The sequence below is a fragment of the Phyllostomus discolor genome, chromosome 6 (assembly GCF_004126475.2).
Source record: "Phyllostomus discolor isolate MPI-MPIP mPhyDis1 chromosome 6, mPhyDis1.pri.v3, whole genome shotgun sequence".
In the NCBI taxonomy this organism is placed as follows: domain Eukaryota; kingdom Metazoa; phylum Chordata; class Mammalia; order Chiroptera; family Phyllostomidae; genus Phyllostomus; species Phyllostomus discolor.
The window spans coordinates 144,888,180-144,909,091 of record NC_040908.2 but is presented as its reverse complement, the minus strand read 5'-3'; the positions used below and the strand labels follow the sequence as shown (position 1 = coordinate 144,909,091).

Below are 20,912 nucleotides of genomic sequence, written 5' to 3'. Positions count from 1 at the left end.
TTCAGTCTCCTTGAATCTGGAAGTTCCTTGGTTTTTACGGTTTTAAACCTTTTCAGGATTACAGGTCAGGTATTTGAGAGAATGCTCCCAATTTGGGTTTGACTGATGTTTTCTCACGGCTAAGTTTAGATTATGTATATTTGGTAGGAATGTTGCAGAAGTGTTGCCGAGTTCTTCTCACTGCATGTTATGAGGTGATATATGATTTCAATTTGCCCCTTCACTGGTCACGGTAACTCGACTAAGGTGATGTCTGCCAGGCCTCTCCACTACGAAATTATTCTTTCCTCTTTGTAGTCAATAACCATTTTGTGGCGAGGCACTTTGAGGCTATGTAATAGCTTGTTCCCGATGACTTATTTATTCATACATTGATTTGTATCAGTGCCTACTTGTGGCTGCCTGTTTTACTCAGTGGTAGTTATAATCCATTACTATCATTATTTATTTTGATGCTTAAATTTTCTCCTCTTTGGCCAGTGGGAGCTCTCTTCAGTTGGCTTCTATATCCTTTCAGCATGTCCTCGTCATTCTTTAAGCACATCCGAACATAAAGAGATGTTAGCAGTGTTTCTTTTTCTTTCCTTTGAATCAAGTGTTCCTTCAAAGAGTCCTTGCTATTTCAAATTGAGAAAGGTAATAGATCAGATCGCCAGATATAATCACTGAGATTTCCCCACCATTCCAAGCGTTTAAGACTTTCTCTTCTATTTTCTTCTAGTACTTCTGTAATTTATTACATTCACATCTTTAGCTCTTTAAAAAATTATCTATCTATCTATCTATCTATTTATTTTTAGAGATGGGAAGGAGGGTGAAAGAGAGGGGGAGAAACATTTATTGGCTGCATGCCCCCAACAGGGGACCTGGCCTGCAACCCAGACATGTGCCCTGACTAGGAATTGAACCAGTGACCTTTTGGTTGGTTTGCAGCCCGCCACTCAGTCCACTGAGCCACACCAGCCAGGGCATCAAACCTTTAACTCTTTAGAAATATAGTTTGGTAAGAGACATGAGGTAAAGGATTTCACTATATTATTCCCAAATGATTAGGCTTTCCTGCTTATTTGAAATGCCTCTACATTACAAAAATGTTTCTTCATCATAAAAATTCAAATACATAAAACATATGACGGCTGGAAAAAGACATCCAAAATTCACCACCCAGAGGTGAACACGGTGGCCAACAGTGTGACGAACATCCCTCAGGCGTCTCTGCGCCAGCCCTTCTGTCGCTTACTGAGGGGGACTACTGTGGGATGTGAGGAGGTATCCTGATAAAAATATTTCCTCATTCTAAAAACAAGAGTATTTTTTATTAATAAACACATGTAAACAGGATGATAACTCTAATAATTTTTGTTTAAGTTTGGCATTTCTCTCCAGCCTTTCAAATACTAAGTATGCTGTGAGTCTTTTACGTAGTCAAATCAGGGGATTTAGCTGGCAGTCTTTCATGGGCTTATCTGACCACTTATCACGGATTTCTGTTTTTGGAGCTGAAATTAACATCTGAATTCAAGTTAGAAAGGGTTCAGGACATTAGTTCTCTCTATAAATGTTCAGATATTATCTTTGTACCTCCAGCAGGTAAGCAGACGTAAAATTCCTCCTTGTACTTACATCTTGCCTTTCCCCCACTTCAGATACTAGTATTAGTACATCACTCACTATATTCTTTTAATAAAGTTGTTTATAGTATAGTTCTATAACTTCATGACTTTTGTTCTAAACTTTTAGTCTTAGCTAGAAACTCTTCCAAAATTCCTTTCTCATGAGTTAATTTTCTACTGGTAGATTCTCAATATAGTGTGGTTCTCTGCTCCTTGATCTAAGGGATATGTATTGTTGAAATAAAATATACTCTTACATGGCTATGTTTCGGTTATTGGTTTTATGCTACTAAATTGTTCTACTAAGAGCAAGGCTATATATAGTTACTCGGAGTTATTACCATACTTTGTGCATTGGTCCACTAATTCACTAACACTCAACTCAACACCTGTGTCCTAGATTCAGGGAACAAATAGATAAAGAAAGCATAACCCTTTCCTCCAGGATTTCCAATGCTTGAGAGAGAAAATGAGATTGTAGACAAGCCAGATAATTATAGCACAATGCACTGTGTGCTGACAGAAGTAAAAACAAAAGTTAAGCAGGAAAGCAGGGGAGCATAACTATGATTTCAATGGGAAAATATTATTACAAAAGGCTTATAATGAGGTTCCATTTAAGCTGGTAAGGAAACTTGGCAGAAGACAAATGAAATGACTTCTAAAATCTTAAGTATTACACCTAGCCTCTTCCCACTGATTTTTTTTTCTTAGAAAGATAACTGGTTGTCTCAGAATTCAGTTCATTCAACTTAACACAAAAGTTTTAGCTAATATAAGACACTACTAGCCATTGTTAGGATAAATGTCAAAATACAATCTTGAATTTCAAAGAAACATACCAAAATAAATTTATTCTATTTACTACAAACTGCATATGAACTCAATGTTCAAGACCTGACATATCTATAATAAAAAAGTGATATTTTACAATATAGTAGGTGTATTAGTTAGCTTGGACTTCCACAACAAAATAACACAGACTGGGTGGCTTATACCACAGGTATTTATTTTATTGCAGCTCAGAAGACTAAGTTCAAGATCAAAGTGCTAGTAGGGTTAGTGTCTGGTGAGAGCTCCACTGGCTACACATGGCCACCTTCTCACTGTGTGGTCACATGGCCCTTCCTGGATGTGACCCCAAGAGGAAAGTGTGAGCTCAGTGTCTCTCAATCTTTCTTAAAGACACCGAGCCTATCAGACTCGGGCTCCACCCTCATGACCTCATCTAACCCTAATGACCTCCTAAACGCCCCACATCCAAATACCGTTCCACTGAGGATTAGAACTTCAACATCTGGCTTTGGGGCACACCAACATTCAGTCTGTAACAGCAGGTTAAGGAGTATGTCGGTAGGTTCATTAGTAAATAAGAAAGTTGAGGCACTACTGTGTGCTGAAGAAAGAGGAATCTTGTAAGAAAACAGAAGAGTGTTCGGGCATACTTGTTAGTAAAGCTTAATTCAAAACAATGTCAGATTTAAAAAATCTTTGACTACAGAATTATTCTCAAAATTTATTTTCGTATCATTCATTGTTTTGTGACTCAGATTCTCTAATTTATGGCAGTAAAATATCAAAGCAAAATCAACTGGATAACACCATTGTGATACATTTTGGGTTTTTATACCCAAGCTTTAATTTGACAGGTTATACTGTCTGAATGAAAATATTCTATAGTCAAACCTACCAATAATTTAAAATTAGTTAATCCAAATTTTAAATGACCTTTAGTTTCTCTTACTGTAAAACAAAATAACGAACCTCTCCATGTTTCAATAGTTCCTTTAGAAGCTGCAGAATTATATGTTATATCCTCACATATGACAGTAGGGTACAGCTATGTCCACTAGTTTTAATTACAGGAAAAGTATAGACAACTGTAAGGCTACGCTTTATTATTTTATAAATGAACCAGTAAGGCTCATTTTAGTGAGATGAGCACACGCTTTTCATAAATTAAAATAAATCTCACATGGTAAAGTACCCATTTTCAAAATTAATTTAATTACATGTTTAAAGTTTAATTATATTTAATTAAGCATTTAATATGAAATAAATGAATTATCGGTTAACCATTATGAAATGAAATACTGCCTTGATAATTAAAATCTATAAATTTTCCTATTTTGTGTGTAAAAATGCAAGTTCTCAAAAGAGATTGTGCTGGCCTCCCCCGCGGCCCACTGACTGCGGCTGTGGACAGCGGCCGCCTCGCTCAGGAAAGGGCGGAGATTCAGGAGACATGGGTTTGGGTGTCGGCTCAGTAACTAGGCGTCAGGCAGTGATGGGAAAGCTACTTAGTGTCTCCGACTTCAAGTCTCCTAAAACTCTGGGACAATATTATTTTTCTTGGAAGGCTGTTGGGAGAATTAGTTATTCTACGGTCCAATGGCTGGAACAGTTCCTGACATGGAGCAGATTTTCAACAAGTGTTAATTCCCCTCCCTTCAGTTGTCCAATGAATGAACAAAAACCTTGTACTTTCTGTCTCAGAAAAAGTTTTATGCTTAATATATACATAGATTTAATTACAAAGTGTCATCACGTTATTTTTTATTCACTTACATCATACTTAATGTACATTTCACATTTTTTATTTCTCCTAAATAGTCCATGAATGGAGGCAGTATAACATTATTGATAACAAGGGTTTCTGAGTCAAAAAGAACTGACTTTGAGTCTGGGTCCCACCATTTACCATGTAAGAAATCATGGAAAAATTATTTTTTAAAAGATTTTATTTATTTATTTTTAAAGAAAGGGGAAGGGAGAAACATCAATGTGTGGTTGTCTCTTGTGCACCCCTGCCCCCACCCTCCCCACACCCCTACCACCCCCCAGCACCCCCCACCCCGCAACCCAGGCATGTGCCCTGACTAGGAAACAAACTGGGGACCTTTTGGTTCGCAGGCCTGCGCCCAATCCATTGAGCCACACTAGCCAGGGCTGGGAAAGTTATTTTGACCTTCCCAGGCCTATATATGTTTTTGTCTGGTTCACTGAATAACAAAAAATAGGCACTAGTAAAATCAATATAATCATGCAAACTTAACAAAAAACCTTAGTGATGCAGGTAGAATAAGTGATATTCCTCTAGACCTCAATTTTTCACAGAAAGATATTGATTTTCACAGAATTTAAGGGATTTGCCCAAAGTTAACAGTAGGACAAGCTCAGTATCAAAACCCAGGCTTTTATAAATTTCTTTGTCAGCACTCTGTCCTCTGTAACACAGGAAGGTAAAGGTGAAGGACATGAAAATCTTTTGAAGCTGTTGAGCCTCAGATAAATCTCTTTCGTGAATTTTGGTATCTTCTTCTGGAAAATGGGAATTTTTTTTTATAGGATAGATAGCAAAGGTGATTGTATACCAGGGTGACTGACACACAGCAGCCCCTCATTCACAGGCCAGAGAACACCATGATGACGTGCAGAATTTCTTTTTCAAACAGATTTAATGAAAATAAATAGGACAGTTGTCACTGAATTCTTACGTAATATTTCTGGGAAAAAGATGATAGATTTTTAAGTCATTTCAGCTCACAATTTCCTGTCTATTAAATGTCCATTTAATAACCGGTCTCACTTTGAAAATAGTGGTTTTACAGTGCAAAAGAAAATAGAGGTGACAACAGATTCCGTGGACTACCTTCCCTTGATTCAACTGCAATAAGGATAAAATTGAATATTCTTAACTTTTATAAATTATTCAGTGTCCAGCACTGTACTTTTCACAGTTTGCCTTAAACTAGTAGCACTGGTTTAATACTTAAAACTCTTCACTGTAAAACTCAAACCCTAAGTTCTCTTAAGTCATCTAAAAAAATAGATTGTTTTATTTACAGCATTACTGGAAACAGAAAACCATAATAAATGAAATATTGGAAAATATGCATGTGTTTAATTTCTGAAACAGCATTTATTGCTGTTTTACTGAAACATGGAACAATAACATTACTTTATACTGTTTCGCTGCTATTGTTATCAATAAGTAATATTTAGGCATCTATTTGCACTTTATAATTGAGAGACTCTGATTTGGAAGTGTTTTGAATTTTCTTGAAAATAAAAACAGCAGGTATTGCAATTTGGTGTCCAGACGTTTTAAGTTGCAAATTAAGGGGTAACAGCATGTCCAAAGGTTATAAGGCCAGAAAAAGTAAACTATGATATAGGGTGAGAACAGTTGGTTTACAGGTTTGAGTACATAAAAGCAAGTTTATTTTTGTATTATTATTTATTAATTATTGCATCATTTTTCCATATGAACTGTAAACCTACTTTTCCCCCACCCTACTGTATAATGAAATAATAAGAAACACATGCACAAATATGCACAATTAAGGCTACATATTATGTAATTCTAATATCTATTATTAGGAGATATACTTTTGATATTAATTCTTTCAAAGAATGTGGTAAAAATATATTCTATCAACCTTTGAAATCAAAATTGGGTCATGAACTTACCAGGGCTCTATGTTAACAGTTGAAGGTACTTTTTCTGGAAGAAAAAATCCATGCCATTTTGAAGCCTTAAGTAGTTCTGGTGGTATTTTTTTTGATGCATCATAATAGTGACCAAATCTTGACGATGATACTGGTCCAGCCTATTAATAAAACCCATATTTGTTGTTAAAACTATATTTAAAAAATACAATTTACTTGTCCTACATTCAGCAAAATGCTGATCTATTTATGCATTTCAATGCAAATAAGAAAAAACTGATGTACACAGGCATTAAATTTCAAAGAAGCATATACCACAACCTTCGGTATTTCAATCTGTGTAGTTAGAAATCAACCTTTTCATCTCCCAACTCCAGGTTTTATGGACAAATATGTAGTAGCTAAGAATCAATGAAAACTTAAGCTGAATTAATTCATGGTGAGGGGCCCAAAAGAAACTAGCTACTTAAGTACAGTAAATGGAACGCCACTTTAAAACTAAATTTTCACCAGACAGTTTGTATGCATATTGTATACATTATACATACAAATTACTATTTGTATGTATTTGTATGTATACAATTACTATTGTATGTACAAACAATAGTAAGCTTATAGTATAAAAAGTACTAGGGTCCTCCAGCTGGGAACAGAACACAATGTAAAGTGGGAGAATATATGTAAGCTGCAATAGATAAATCAGAAATCTGGCATAATCACTGACAATTCCACCAACACATTAGTTTTCTCTTAAGAACTCTAATAACTACTGATGCTGAATTTATTTACACAGGATAGTAAAGTCCTAGTAATGTATCATTATTCTTATATTGCTTTGAAGGAACTCTGGGCTGATTTCTTTCAGCGCATGAGAAATATATCCACCTCTATCCGAAGCTGAGCTAGTTAGTAGCAGGTTCCACTCGGCACTGGTTTCTCATGAAATCTCTGATCTAAATTTACATAATTTCAACTGTCCTGAATGCTACAAAACAGACAAGTTTTGGAACACTCAACAAACTAGGGAGCCTCTGCAGAAATTGAAGAATTATACACAATAAAATCTTAACATATTTTACTAAGGAATTAACAACTTTGTCATTTAGATTAGAAACAGACATTTGCTCAAGACTAGATATTTGCATTTTTAAGACTTTAAGGATTCATATTCTTCAATTAAATGCCTACAAATATCAAATTATACAGTAACAGAGGATAAAAAACATTTAAGCCGAGTAGAAACATTAGTCTCAGATCCAGTCTGTGGCTTTAATATTTATTTTCTAAATAAAATGATTGCTCATCCCTCCATAAGGTACTCTTTAATTTTCATTAATGAAAGAGACCTATTAATTGGCTTAATTTAATCTTTCCAATACAATACACAGAAGTATGGTTCCCAAAAGATGATTTATCTGTTTACCATGAAAATACTGACTAATAAATTATGTCACATTAAAATTTGTTTCTTAAAAACAGGGTGTAAAATTTTAAAATGTAAAGTTATTAGTCTAAAGCAATTTAAACAAGGTCTGTTCTTTGGCCTATAATCTATTCTTTATCCGGATTATAGTTCAGAATGTTTTTACTGCAATCTCTGCTAGAGCTCATCTTTTTATTGTGTAAGTCCAGGCCCCCTTAATGTTTTAGAAAGGCCTTGACTAACTGAACTTTGATCTGATGTCTTCATTGAGAAAAACACCAGGTTGCCCATTTCAGATGCAAATCCCTCTAAGGCCCAATAGAATTTAGTAAAGACAGCAAAAAAAGAAGAAACAAGAAGTTTCCAGGATCCTCTTTGAGAATCCTGGGGCACACTGGTGTCCTTAATCCATACTGCCGCATGGATTAAGGTAGGTGATAACCTTTCCTGATTCAAAAGAATAAACAGAGTGCCTACAAACTGGGTGGAGACTAGGATTTGGTAATAATAAAACACCATGCAATAAAAGCTTGGTCTATGTCAGAAGCCTCTGAAAAGGCATCAATGTACCACATTCCCAGGCCTAGTAGGGAAGCTTGCAAAAGCCTACCTGAATCAAATAAGCATGAATAATCTATTTTAGCAGGCTGGCCATGGGGAGAGTGAAAGAAAGGGAGACTTTTCACTTCTTTTAAGTTTGAGTTAATAAATTTATTAGTGAACTGAAGGTTCTTGAAGGCCTGTGCACTCAGAGAAATATGCTAAATTGTCAAGAAGCAAAGTCTGCTTTTAAAGCTGCCAGTCTCCATTAATGTTTCTAATTTTTAATATTAATGTGATAGAACTCTCAGATTTGGAATGAATCAAGGCAAAAAAACTGATTTCATGCTGTGACAGTTTATATATAGAACACATATAATTCATTAAAATGAAAAAAAAGTTGGAGGCTTTTATTGCAATTTTTATTAATTTTTTAGAAAGTAAGATAAGAAACTAAAATACTGACAAGGCACTGAATATTCTATTAGTGATAAAAATTTAACCCTTCAATAAAAAATGAAAACTAAACACATTCTTCAAGAAAAAAACAATTTTGTAAGTTTTTCTAACCAAGAGACCTAGCATTAACATAGAATCAGATTTTTGAAGTGATGTGAAACCTTTTGAGGCCTAGAATTATAAAACAAAGACTTAAATATTTTCTGAAAAGGATAATTAAATGTTTTACATCTAATAATAATAAAAATACACGAAAAACTCTCAACTCTACACACAAAAAAGATATGTTAAAAAAATTAAGCATCGATAACTAGTCAGTTTACTCAGTTTAATAAGAACATCTTGCTTTAGTTTTACATTATGAAAACTATTTCACATGCATGAACTATCCATTCACTTGTTGACTGTGGAAGAGAGTAAAAATGATTCAGTAAAAATTCACTCTGGTAAAGTAAACACACTCTGATGGGGGGAGGGACGACCCTCCCCCTCCACTAGGTCAGAAAGAAACAAAACGGAGAGAAAAGCTGCACCACAAATAAACAATCTACCTAAGACATTTTCCTACTATTGGCACCGTTGCTTATTTCCCGGTATGGCACAACAGAAAGCAAGAGCCCAAATGGTTGCTAAACCACTTTGAGCCTCGGTTCAAGCACCAGAATTAGAGCTGATAACTATTTTGCTGGGCTGTTGTGAGACTCTGATGCAACACTGGCAAAGTCTGTGGCAGGGAATTTTCTGTAAGTTGTAAAGCACTATTGTAAATATTATGATTATTGTGCCATGATCCACTAGCCATCAGAAGATTCATTCCTCTCTTTTGTAATTACATTGCGTTATTGAAAAAATGTTATCCGTTGTCATCTACAACATGCACACATCTGTCACAGCACTGCTGTGGCTGAAAAACTAGGACAGAAAACCGAAGTGTAATGAACTGAACTTGATAAACATGCACTGCGCTGCCATGAAATGCCGGAGTCATTTGTGGGCCTTTGCAGTAGTAGAGCTCTACAACACTGAAGAAACTGCGGATCAGACTATGCTGCAGGCTGGCAGTTCTCGGGGTGAAGAGAGGGCAGGGCTTGATGACTGGACAGGAAAGAAGAGGACAGTGCACTTAGGAGACAGGGTCAAAATCAAAGGCCGGGGGACATGGGTGGGCCTTTGAAAACTACACGCCCCTCTAACTGGAAGCGCTGGCTTTCTGCTTTACTGAGCTATTGTTATTGATGTAGTTGTGCATATTTGATCCTCTTTTTGGCATTCTCTAAATGGAAATATTACTATTTCTACTCTTAGGACTCTATGACAACCGATATTCAAAGACCTACCTGTTAATCGACACAGCTAGTTCTGGACTGCTTGTTTAACCTTTACTCATTATAGTGTTAACTATATTTTAGCCCGAGCAAAATACAAAAAAACCAGAGTTTAGTTGGTATTGTTTTTAAACTGCTAATGGCAAAGTAAGGTCTGGATTTATAAAGTAGATGATGATGAGTGATCACCAATGCCTATCAGTCTTGGCAAATTGCCACATACAAAATTTCTGTGACAAGCAAATAAATGTTGGCAACATTTCAAAGAAAAGCAAAGAAGCCAGAGGATGATTCCTCTATTCTAAATTTGACAGAACTTACCTGTAAGTATAAATTTAAGTTTGACCATTGACTGTAAATTAAAAATAAGCTGCTCTTTTATTGTATTAATTAATGCAACTTAACTGAGTTTCACATTTAATTCGCATACTATATAATTCACTCACTCGCATATTTAACAAATAACTATTGAGCACCCACTGTATGCCAGTAAAACAAAATAGTCCAAGTCTCTTTCTCTTACTGAGCTGACATTGTAGTAAAGCAGATAGATGCTGTATTATAAGTGCCCTGAAGAAAAATCAGACAGTGAAAGGAGATGACAGAGAGGGTGGTTTTATTCTATATTAAGTGACAAAGGAAAACATTCCTGATAAAGTGATATTTTAGTGGAGACCGAAAGAAAATGGGAGAATAAATCATCTGGGAAAGACCATTGTAAGAAAAGCACAGTTTTTAAAACAAGTTGAAAATCTTGAAAACTGAGCACTGGCTTTGTGTGCTAATGTCACCTCAGAAATCTATTCCCCTGGACCAAACGATGCAGGCACATCACTCTGAATGGAAGGATGGAATAAGGACTGCTCACTTATATGAAAAAGGCGGGGGGCAGGAGTGTCATCTACAATTACAGTATAAAAAGAAACAATGAATTATAAAGAAACAAAAAACTTTCTCTCCAACTTTAAACAAATTTTATAATAATCAGTGAGAAAAATTGCTTAAAGATTCAGTTAACTGCATTTTCACTTGAAGAATGTTACTACCAATGTAAAGACCAAAACCTAGTGAGGGAAGAGTAAAAAACTAAAGGAAACAGAAGACACAGTGACTTATATAATCTAAAACTGAATAGGTATACTGTCTTTACAAAAAAACTATCTATGATTTAGAGCTTACATTTTCATTACTCTTTGAGAACACACCAATGGAAAAATCAGAACAGTCACTCCTTGCAAGAATCACTGTTAGAACAGACTGATAGTGGCTATTTGGGGGTGGTGGTGGTAGTTAAAGGACTAGGTAAAAAGGGAAGGGATCAATAAATACAAATGGTACTTAGAAAATAGTCATAGTGATGTAAAGTACAGCACAGGGAGTATAGTCATTAATATTGTAATAATTGTGTCTGATGACAGGTGGGTACTGGAAATATTGTGGGGAACACTTTGTAAAGTATGTGATTGTCTAACCTCTATGCTGTTCACCTGAAACTAATATACAATAATAATCAAATATAAACTGTAATTGAAAAATAAAATAAAAAGAGTCTTTGCTAAGCCCAGTTACTCAAATGAATCTGCCAGATCGAAGACACAAAGTTCTTTGCCATTAGGCTTCTCAAGTGTTAATTCTATGTTCTTCATCTATTCTAGACTCTATCACTCAACTCACATTTTCCTAAACAGAAAAACTACAGCTATTCTGGCCTCTTGTACCCAATTCCCAGGCACCTCCAAGCTAGGCTACGCCTATGAAAACCATTGATTACACAGAATTTCCTTTTTTTTTTTAATACAAATGTGTGGTATTCTACTGTAACACCGCTATTTATTTAACTAGTTGCTTACTGACAGATATTTAGATCCTTTCCAATCATTTGCTATTTAAAAATATGTTGTATAAAAGCTCATATATAATTTATCATATACTGTGTAAATATATTCATCAGGTAACCTTCCACAAAAAAAGATCAAAGGATATATGATTTTGTAATTCTGAAAGTTACTACCAAATGAACTTTCACAGAAGTTGTACCTACTTACACTTCACCAGCAAAGTGTGAGAGTGCTAGTCCTGCCCACCCCCACCCTACCTAGTTAGCATCTTACCAAACATTTTAGATTACTGACAGTCTGATGAGAGAAAAATGGCAAGTCGGTGTAGTTTTAATTTGTATTTCTCTATTGTAACTGAAATTGGGCATCTGTTCTTTGTTTTAAGAGTCACCCGAATTTCCTTTTCATATTTTTGCCCATTTTAAAAATTGCATTGAAGACCAGTATTCCTTATTCAATTTAGAAGTTCTTGAGATACAAGGAAATTTAGTTCTTATTCTGTTATATGATTTGTAAATGTCCTCTTTCCAGCTGGTAGTTTGTTCCTGGTCATTTAAATTATAGCCTAAAAATCATATTATTCAAATATCTTTCCTATCTAAATTAGAATAATTTACTGCTGCTTAATCTATATCTATTACAATGTATTTTATATTTGGTACACAGTTGATGCTTAATCAATATCTGCTGACTGAGTAAATAGATTTATCATTCACTAAATATTTATTGAGTATGTGGGTATTAATACAGTGCTGGAGATAGAGAAAATGAAATAAGATCTTGGCCTTTATAGGGAATTCTGTCTGGGGGAGAAGAGGGTTATACTGACAACTATAAAACAATGTATACAAGTACTTTAAAGTGTATGAAGTGCTATGGAAACAAAAATTTAAAAACTAAGCAATTACATATGGAAAGCTGTCAGAGGTAGTAACATTTGCACTTGGAGAAGGATGAGGTGATGAATAAAAAAGTGAAATGCTTTAACAGCAGAAATCTAAGCAACTCATAAGGAATGATTCTCACAAGATGGGTGAATACAATGTTTTATATGTACACACGTGGAGCAAGCTAAAATGGCAGGCTTGAATTAAATTGTATAGGTCTTGTATGCAGCCTTGAAAAATTTCTATTTCATACTATAGGCTGATAATGACAAACAGGCTTCATCTCAGATACCACTAACTCTCATCAACTGGTGTGATCATCCAGCCCACTCTACAGAAAATTCTAAGGTTGCATCTAAGCTTTGCAGGAGGGTACTATGACTGACAATCTGCCAGGAATTCAGAAGGAGGCAGTGGAAACAGGAAAACAAATTAGGCATTTGCAGTTCAGCAGTGTTGTAAACATACTTCTGTCTGTCCTTGGGAAAGCTAACACTGATCTCAATATGGAAGACTAGAGAAGGGTGGACTATGGGAATTGTGTTGCATTCAGTTAGAATTCCGCCCTCCCTCCTCCCTCCCTTCCTCCCTTCTTTTCTTTCTTTCTACCAGTATGATAACCTCTGGTGGACATTACAGTATTCCAAAAATTAGTGAAGCAAATGAACAAATGAGGGAGATGAAAAGAGCTTTCAGTAGGAACAGAGTCATAAACTTTAGTGGCCAGATTTACTGACATCTGTTTTGATTTCTCAGAGATTTACCCCTAACTTTCCTCTTTATCAGTACTGGATAGACCCGGTTATGAGATACCTGAGTTTGGAAGTATAATGGTTGAAAAGGTATACAAATAAAAATAGTAATTCCAAAGAACTATGACTGACATTGAATATTTAGAAGTTATAATGCTGGATACAAATGGCTTTGTTAGTTATCATTAAAATGTCCATAGTACCCAGTGCAATGTACAGAGTCAAAGCAATTCCTATGAAGATAGCAACAGAGTATTTCATGAACTAGAACAATGTTCCAAAAGACTCCAAATAGGCATAGTGATATTGAGAGAGAAGAACAAAGTTGGAGGAATCATGCTACTGATATCAAACTATATTACAAGGGCTGTAGTAATCAAAACAGTATGGTACTGACATAAAAACAGACATGTAGATCAATGGAACAGAATAGAGAACCCAGAAATAAACCTATGCCTTTATGGTCAATTAATATTTGACAAAGGAGGCAAACATACATAATGGAGCATGACATAGGAGGCAAGCATATACAAGCAAAGACAGTATATTCAATAAATGGTTTTGGGAAAATTGGACAGATACATGCAAAATAAAAATGAAACAAGACCATCTCCTCACACCATACACAAGAATAAACTCAAAATAGATGAAAAACTTAAATGTAAGACTCAAAACCATAAAAATCCTAGAAGAAAACACAGGCAGTTAAATCTCAGATGCTTATCATAGCAATATATTTTTTTTGATATATCTCCTCAGGCAAGAGAAACAAAATAAAAACTATACAAATGTTACTATATCAAACTAAAAAGGTTTTCCACAGTAAAGGAAACCACTGACAAAATGAGAAGACAACCCACTGAATGGGAGAACATACTTGTCATGATATACATGATAAGGGGTTAATATTCAAAATTTACAAAGAACTCAGAAGACTTAGCACCAAAAAATCAAACAATCCAATTTAAAAAAGGGCAAAGGAACTGAATAGACACTTCTCCAAAGAGGACTTACGGATGGCCAATATACATACGAGAAGACGCTCAACATCACTCATCATCAGAGAAATGCAAATTAAAACCACAATGCCACACCACTTCACTTGTTAGAATGGCTACCATCAATAAATCAACAAACGATAAGTGTTGGCAAGGATATGGAGAAAGGGGAACCTTCATGCACTGTTGCTGGGAATGCAGATTGGTACAGCCACTGTGGAAACCAGCATGGAGTTTCCTCAAAGTATTAAAACTGCAACTGCCTTATAACCCAGTGATTACACTTCTGGGAACATATCCAAAGAAATCTGAAATATTAATCCAGAAGAATATATGCACCTATGATTACTGTAGCACTATGATCACTATGGCACTAACTACAAGAGCCAGGATTTGGAAGCAGCCCAAATGCCCATCAGTAGATTGGTGGATTAAGAAAGCAGCAGTACATTTACACAATGGAGCACTACTGGGCCATAAAAAAATAAAAAATAAATAAATCAGGATATCTTATCCTTTGTGACAGCATGAACAGACCCAGAGAGCATTATGCTAGGTGAAATAAGCCAGTCAGAGAAAGACAAGTACCATATGATTTTACTTATACATGGAATCTAATGAACAAAATAAACTAACAAATAATAAAAACAGACTCACAGATACAGAGAACTCAGAGAGCTGTCAGAGGGAGGGAGTTTAGGGGGTTGGGTGGATAGGAGAAGGGATTAAGCAAAAACAAACAAAATAATTCATGGTATTACCAGAGGGGAAGGGGGCTGGGGGGAGACAGTAGAGGGTGAAGTGGGGATAAATGATGATGGAAGGAGACTTGACTTGGGGTGGTGAACACACAACACAATATACAGATGATGTAGTGTAGAATTGTACACTTGAAACCTGTATGATTTTATTAAGAAATATCACCTCAATAAATGCAATAAAAAATAAAAAGAAAAATATGGCTTTGTTAGTTCACTTACTCTGGCTTGAAACCTTAGATTAAAAGATTCTATATGAAGATTATGGGACAAATGAAATAATCTACTTTGGTTTAAAAAAATCCCAATTTGTCATAATTTTATTTTTAAGAAATATGTCATCTTGATCAAATATGCTATAAATATCTATTTAAATAAACAAATACACATTGTATTGCACTTAAAGATAACAGTTATACAAGAGATTCCATAAAATGAAAACAGATGCATTTGAAAATTTTAGAAATAGCTTGTATGTTGACTTGCCTCCATCTTGGGTAACAGCTGATAACGCCAAGCTATTTTCATCTTAATGTTAGAGTCCGGTGCTTTATGATCCCCCGCATCTTCATCAAATTCTTTTTTACAATTATCATCAAGTAACGGTGCAGGAAGTTCCTGAGAAAACAGAACGATACATTACTGAGCATGTGTGGTAAAAACTATGATAATTTTCTTAAATAATATTACCAATACTAGAATATTTCAAGGTAGTAAAAATTGATGCCTTAAAATTGGTTTAAGTATAAAGTTATAACAAAAGAAACCTAAAACAAGAGAAAAGGAGTAAATAGAATTTAGATAAAAAATTCAAATTTTTATAGTAACCAAGATCAACTGCTATTGCAACAAGAAGCTGTGCTTACGTTTTAAATGTATGTGTACACTTAGAGTCTCAAGTCAGCATTACATATTATATGCGATTATTGTTATGTTTGCCTTATATTGCTAAAGGTTGTGTGCAATCTGTTTATAATTCTAGAATTCAAAAAACTCGTTCACTAAAATACTGGGTGAAAAAATAGCTAGGAATAAAGACATTTATTTTGTCCACAGCAAACATTAGTTTTGCACCTGCAAGCTTCTGCCTCTTCTTTAAACAATAAAAGCAAAATTTAAAATCTCTGATTAAATGAAGAGATGATGCATTCCAATTTTACCTTTTTTGGGGGGAAGCTGACCTACTGAGTGACTACAAAAAACATAGAAGACTTTATTTTTGATGAAAATGTACTATAGAAATAATGCAAAGAAAAAAGTATATAAGTTTCCTAGAGTAGGAAAGCTGATACAATAACTGTATCTTTTATTAGCCAGAATCATAAAGATAATGTGGGGTACTAGATTAATAAACATAATGTTGTACTATATCATTAATAGTCTAAATTTCAGCTTTTGCTTTTCAGGACCAGATTTATTTATACTTAGAATCAAGTCAACTAATCAGCTGGAAAACATACTAAGCATCATATATTTCAGTCACCTCCTAAAAGACCTCCAAATAGATTCACACTTTAATTTATGCCAGTATTAGAAACTAGTTATATCATTTAAGCTATGAATCCATCATTCCTAACTACGGCATATGTATCTTACAAAATAGAAAGTAACTTCTTTTTCTGATGGAAGCAAATATTTGCGAGGTATATAGTACAATACAGAATACTGAACTGTTTAGGACCAAATCTTGACTTTATGTACTAGTAGCTTTACGTGTGGTTATGTTACACACCTATGGGACTTCTCTCTGTTTCCATTCATCACTTGAACAGTGAAGAACAATGTATTTACTTCACTGGATTGTTGTAAGGAATAAATAACTTAAAAATATAAAATATAGAGAATAGTGCATGCTGCATATTAAGCACTCAATAAGTGCTTAATTATAAGAATTCAGTAAAATAATTGTCTTAACCATTACTCAGGGCCACACATTTGGACTGTCAATACCAGATAATAGTACAAATATTTGGATTAACATGGCTTTTCAATCTTAGGGACACTCAGTAATATTGTAGTCTGACAAAGGTATAGTGTTAAAAAAATTTAAAAAGCCACGCTCTCCCACAATAATCATTAACGTTAAGTAAACAACATTCATGGCACACAAGGTCTGTCTGGGCGGCATCCAGCCACATGATATGAAAAATAGAGATATTTATTGAAGAAGATACAAGATACAAGAAACACTGTACATAGGATAATGATGCCTCAGTCCCCTTCAAAGTAGGCACCTTGTGACCTCACACAGTTCTCTCATGCACCATCAATTGGCCCACAGTATTTTCCTGAACCTATGGACTGTCTGAAATCTCTTCTCTTTCAAAGATGATTTTAGTTTTGGGAAAAGCCAGAAGTAGCAGGGCAACAAATCTGGGCTGTAGGGAGGCTCAGTCACCTGGTGATTTGATGTTTCGTCAAAAAACTCTGCATGAGACTCGATGCACGAGCAGACGCATTGTTGTGATGAAGCTGTCAATCACCAGTTGCCCACAGGTGAGGCCTTCTGAATCATCTGAATAGTTTCCATGGAGGAATGTTCAAGCTTAAGGCAAAATCTGATGCAGACCCATTGCTGTACTCACTCAGTCACACTGGATGTGATGGCCACACAGTACACACGCTCACTCAGTGGTGTCTATCACCCCCACTGACTAGTTCAGTGAAGTCACCATTGTTCATACATGCACATTGCAGTCCACTCTCCTTGGCTGCACAAATCATTCTCATTATATTAACAATGGCTGGACTTTTTTTTGGACAGACCTTGTATACATATCTATCTATCTATCTATAGATAGATTTATTTTTAGAGAGAGAGGAAGGGAGGAAGAGTGGGAGAGAAACACTGGTGTGTGAGAGATACATTGATTAGTTGCCTCTCACATGCCCCCATTGGGGACCTGGCTCACAACGCAGGCACGTGCCCTGACTGGGCATCAAACTGGCGACCCTTTGGTTCACAAGCCAACACACTCAATCCACTGAGCCACACCAGCCAGGGCTAAGGTACAAAATTATTAATAGCACTTTACCATATACTATAGATCTAGATAGATAGATCTACAGATAGATAGATATAGATAGGTATATTATACAAAATCATTCTGTAAAAGCATACCTATCTATATCTTTCTATATCTATCTGTATCTATCTATAGATCTATCTATCTATAGATAGGTATATTACACAAAATCCTTCTGTGAAAGCAGTATATGATATAGTGCTATTAATAATTTTGTACCTTAGCCCTGGCTGGTGTGGCTCAGTGGATTGAGTGTGTTGGCTTGTGAACCAAAGGGTCGCCAGTTTGATGCCCAGTCAGGGCATGTGCCTGCGTTGTGGGCCAGATCCCCAGTGGGGGCATGTGAGAGGCAACTAATCAATGTATCTCTCACACACTGATGTTTCTTTCCCTCTCTTCCTCCCTTCCTCTCTCTCTAAAAATAAATAAATAAAATCTTTTTAAAAAATTAGTAAAAATTTTTGTACTTTAATTTCTAAAAGAAAACAACAAAGTAAAATGGAAAGAATTGTTGAACTGATTGATTATTTCAATAAATATTATTTCTTAACATATTCTCTCAATTGAGAAATGGGATTATGAAGCCCCATTATAAAGATGTTGGAGTCATCATGCTCCTCTTCACATGTTTCAGTTTTCAACAAAATCAGGACCTCCCTCCTTTCCTCCTATAAAAAGTGAGGAAATTTGCACTTAAAATGCTTTCTCAAAACCCCTGGGCCCCCAAGTTTAGTAGTTTCCCTATTATTTCTATGTTGTCAAGGTTACAGCATTTACATTCTAGTTTGCAAGCAAGGCTTTTGTTGAATGAGTTCCTCATTAGTCCCTTCGCTGCTGTCCCACTGTTCTTGAGTTCTCTTCATTGATACCTGCACTTATTTAACAGTGTCGGGAGGGTACAAGGCACAGAGCAGTGAACAAAATAAAGTCTTTGCTTTCATGGAGTTACATCCTAGAATAGTAACATGAACTTGAAGTAAAAACAGGAAAGGAACACAGAGTAATGGAAGGTGGTGTTACTTTAAAGAGGATAGTCCATGAAGCTCTCCTTGAGGAAATAAATGAGATACATTTTTACTTAGCTAACATTTTGGTTGCACATTATATTTCCTAATATTTTAATTTGCTTAGAAGTTGGTAGATATTTCTTTACTGTCTTTGGACAAAAAAAATGGTGCTGTGGGGAAGTCTGAAGAATTCCACCCTTGTAGATTCGCCTTTCCTTTCTGAACACCTGAACAATTTTTCTTTTATCTTTGTAGTTCAACAGCTTAAAAGACTAAACTTACGTGGGGGTACTGCTTTGTATTCTCTCCCCCTTGTAAACTAGATGCCCCTTTAATTGAAGATTCTGAATTTGAAGTAAAATATTTTCATGTCTCAGGTTTAAAATTATTTTTCCATTCCCCAATGAAACAGAAAATACCTTTGTGTATCATCGACAGTTACAAAAATCACACAGTAAACAATTAAAATGTTAGATGAATAAATGTTTTCCCATCTTCTAGACCAACACTTACCAAGAGAATTTTCTGTGATGTTGGAAATGTTCTACACTTGTGCTATCCAATACAGTAGTTCCTGACTACTTAATTTAAATAAAAATTTTTCCACATTGTAATTATATTCTCACTTGTTTTAGTCTCTTTTCTCTAACTTCACTGTGACTATCACAAGCCTGTTCCTTGTTGCTACTATATTGGGTAATAATATTTAAGTCGACTTTTATTTTTAATTCTACAATTATCCTTTTTATCTACTTCTCAGGTTTTCTTATCTATTTTCAATATTATTTTATTGAACTCATGTTCTGATTCATTAAACTTTTCCATAAATCTCTTATGGAGCAATTGCCTTCTGTTCTTGGATGAAGTTTTCTTCCAGAGTGAGTTTTTCCTCTAGCTATAGTTTGAGGGCTGAGTATTTTGATTTCTGCCCATTTTCCCGTACATTCATTCATGTTATGAGACTTAGGCAAAGTTATGCCATCTTTTCTCTTCTAGAAGACTAAGGCTCTTAATCTTCTTATGAGATTTCTGTAAATGCCAATGTCCTGTGTTCAGTGAGTATTTTATTCCCATTTGGGATGTGGTTTACTATTAGGGTTTAAATTATACACCCAATTCAGTGTTGCTTTCGGAAATATTTGCCTTAGTTTGAGACTACCAGTCCTAATTATTTCTTAAAATTATGCTAATTCATTGGTTTTTCTAGGTATGAGAATAAAGGTAGGAACTGAACCTAATGAAGACTTATTTGGCCATGGACTTTAGAAATTTATGGCATCAGGATGGGCCCTGATTTTTGTTTTGTTCAGAACAACTGATTTTTTGGAGTATTTTAAATTATTTTTTTGTTTGATAATGTAGGAAAGCATATGATACATATTTAGTACTCTCATACCTTAACCCCAAATCTCCATATACAACAATTCTTGCTAATATTTAGGAAACATTTGGACAGAGAGGGATAATAGAGAAATAAACACCCATAGCTTTGCCATAAAAGAACTAATTGCATGTTCTGTTTAGAACATTTCAAACATAGAAAAACTGTCTTTTTATACATATTGTTTGACTGGCAATCATTCTACTTCTAAATTAAATATATAAACTTTTTTATAGTAAATTATTTTAGATTACTGGTTTTCAATTATTTTCCTGTCTGTATACATTCACATAGATATAATATAATCCCATTAATATTTTGTGTTGCCCTGTGGGAGGAAAGCACAAAACTTTTGGGATGATAAAACACAACTCTGGAGATTCTCCACCCTTTCCTCTGACCTACAGTCCTATCCTCAGGTGAAGAACAGCTAATTTTACTTCTAAAACAAGA

The 20,912-nt window shown here is 35.1% G+C and overlaps 1 protein-coding gene across 1 annotated transcript in view; it reads right to left on the bottom strand.

The window, feature by feature from the left end:
• Positions 1 to 20,912, bottom strand: part of ELP4 (elongator acetyltransferase complex subunit 4) — a 208,026-nt gene that overhangs the window by 143,450 nt on the left and 43,664 nt on the right. The window contains exons 4-5 of the mRNA XM_028516278.2: positions 15,532 to 15,663; positions 6,087 to 6,226 (exon numbers count right to left, since the gene is read on the bottom strand). Of these exons, the coding sequence (XP_028372079.1) occupies positions 6,087 to 6,226; positions 15,532 to 15,663 (272 nt within the window). The remainder of the gene's footprint in view (positions 1 to 6,086; positions 6,227 to 15,531; positions 15,664 to 20,912) is intronic.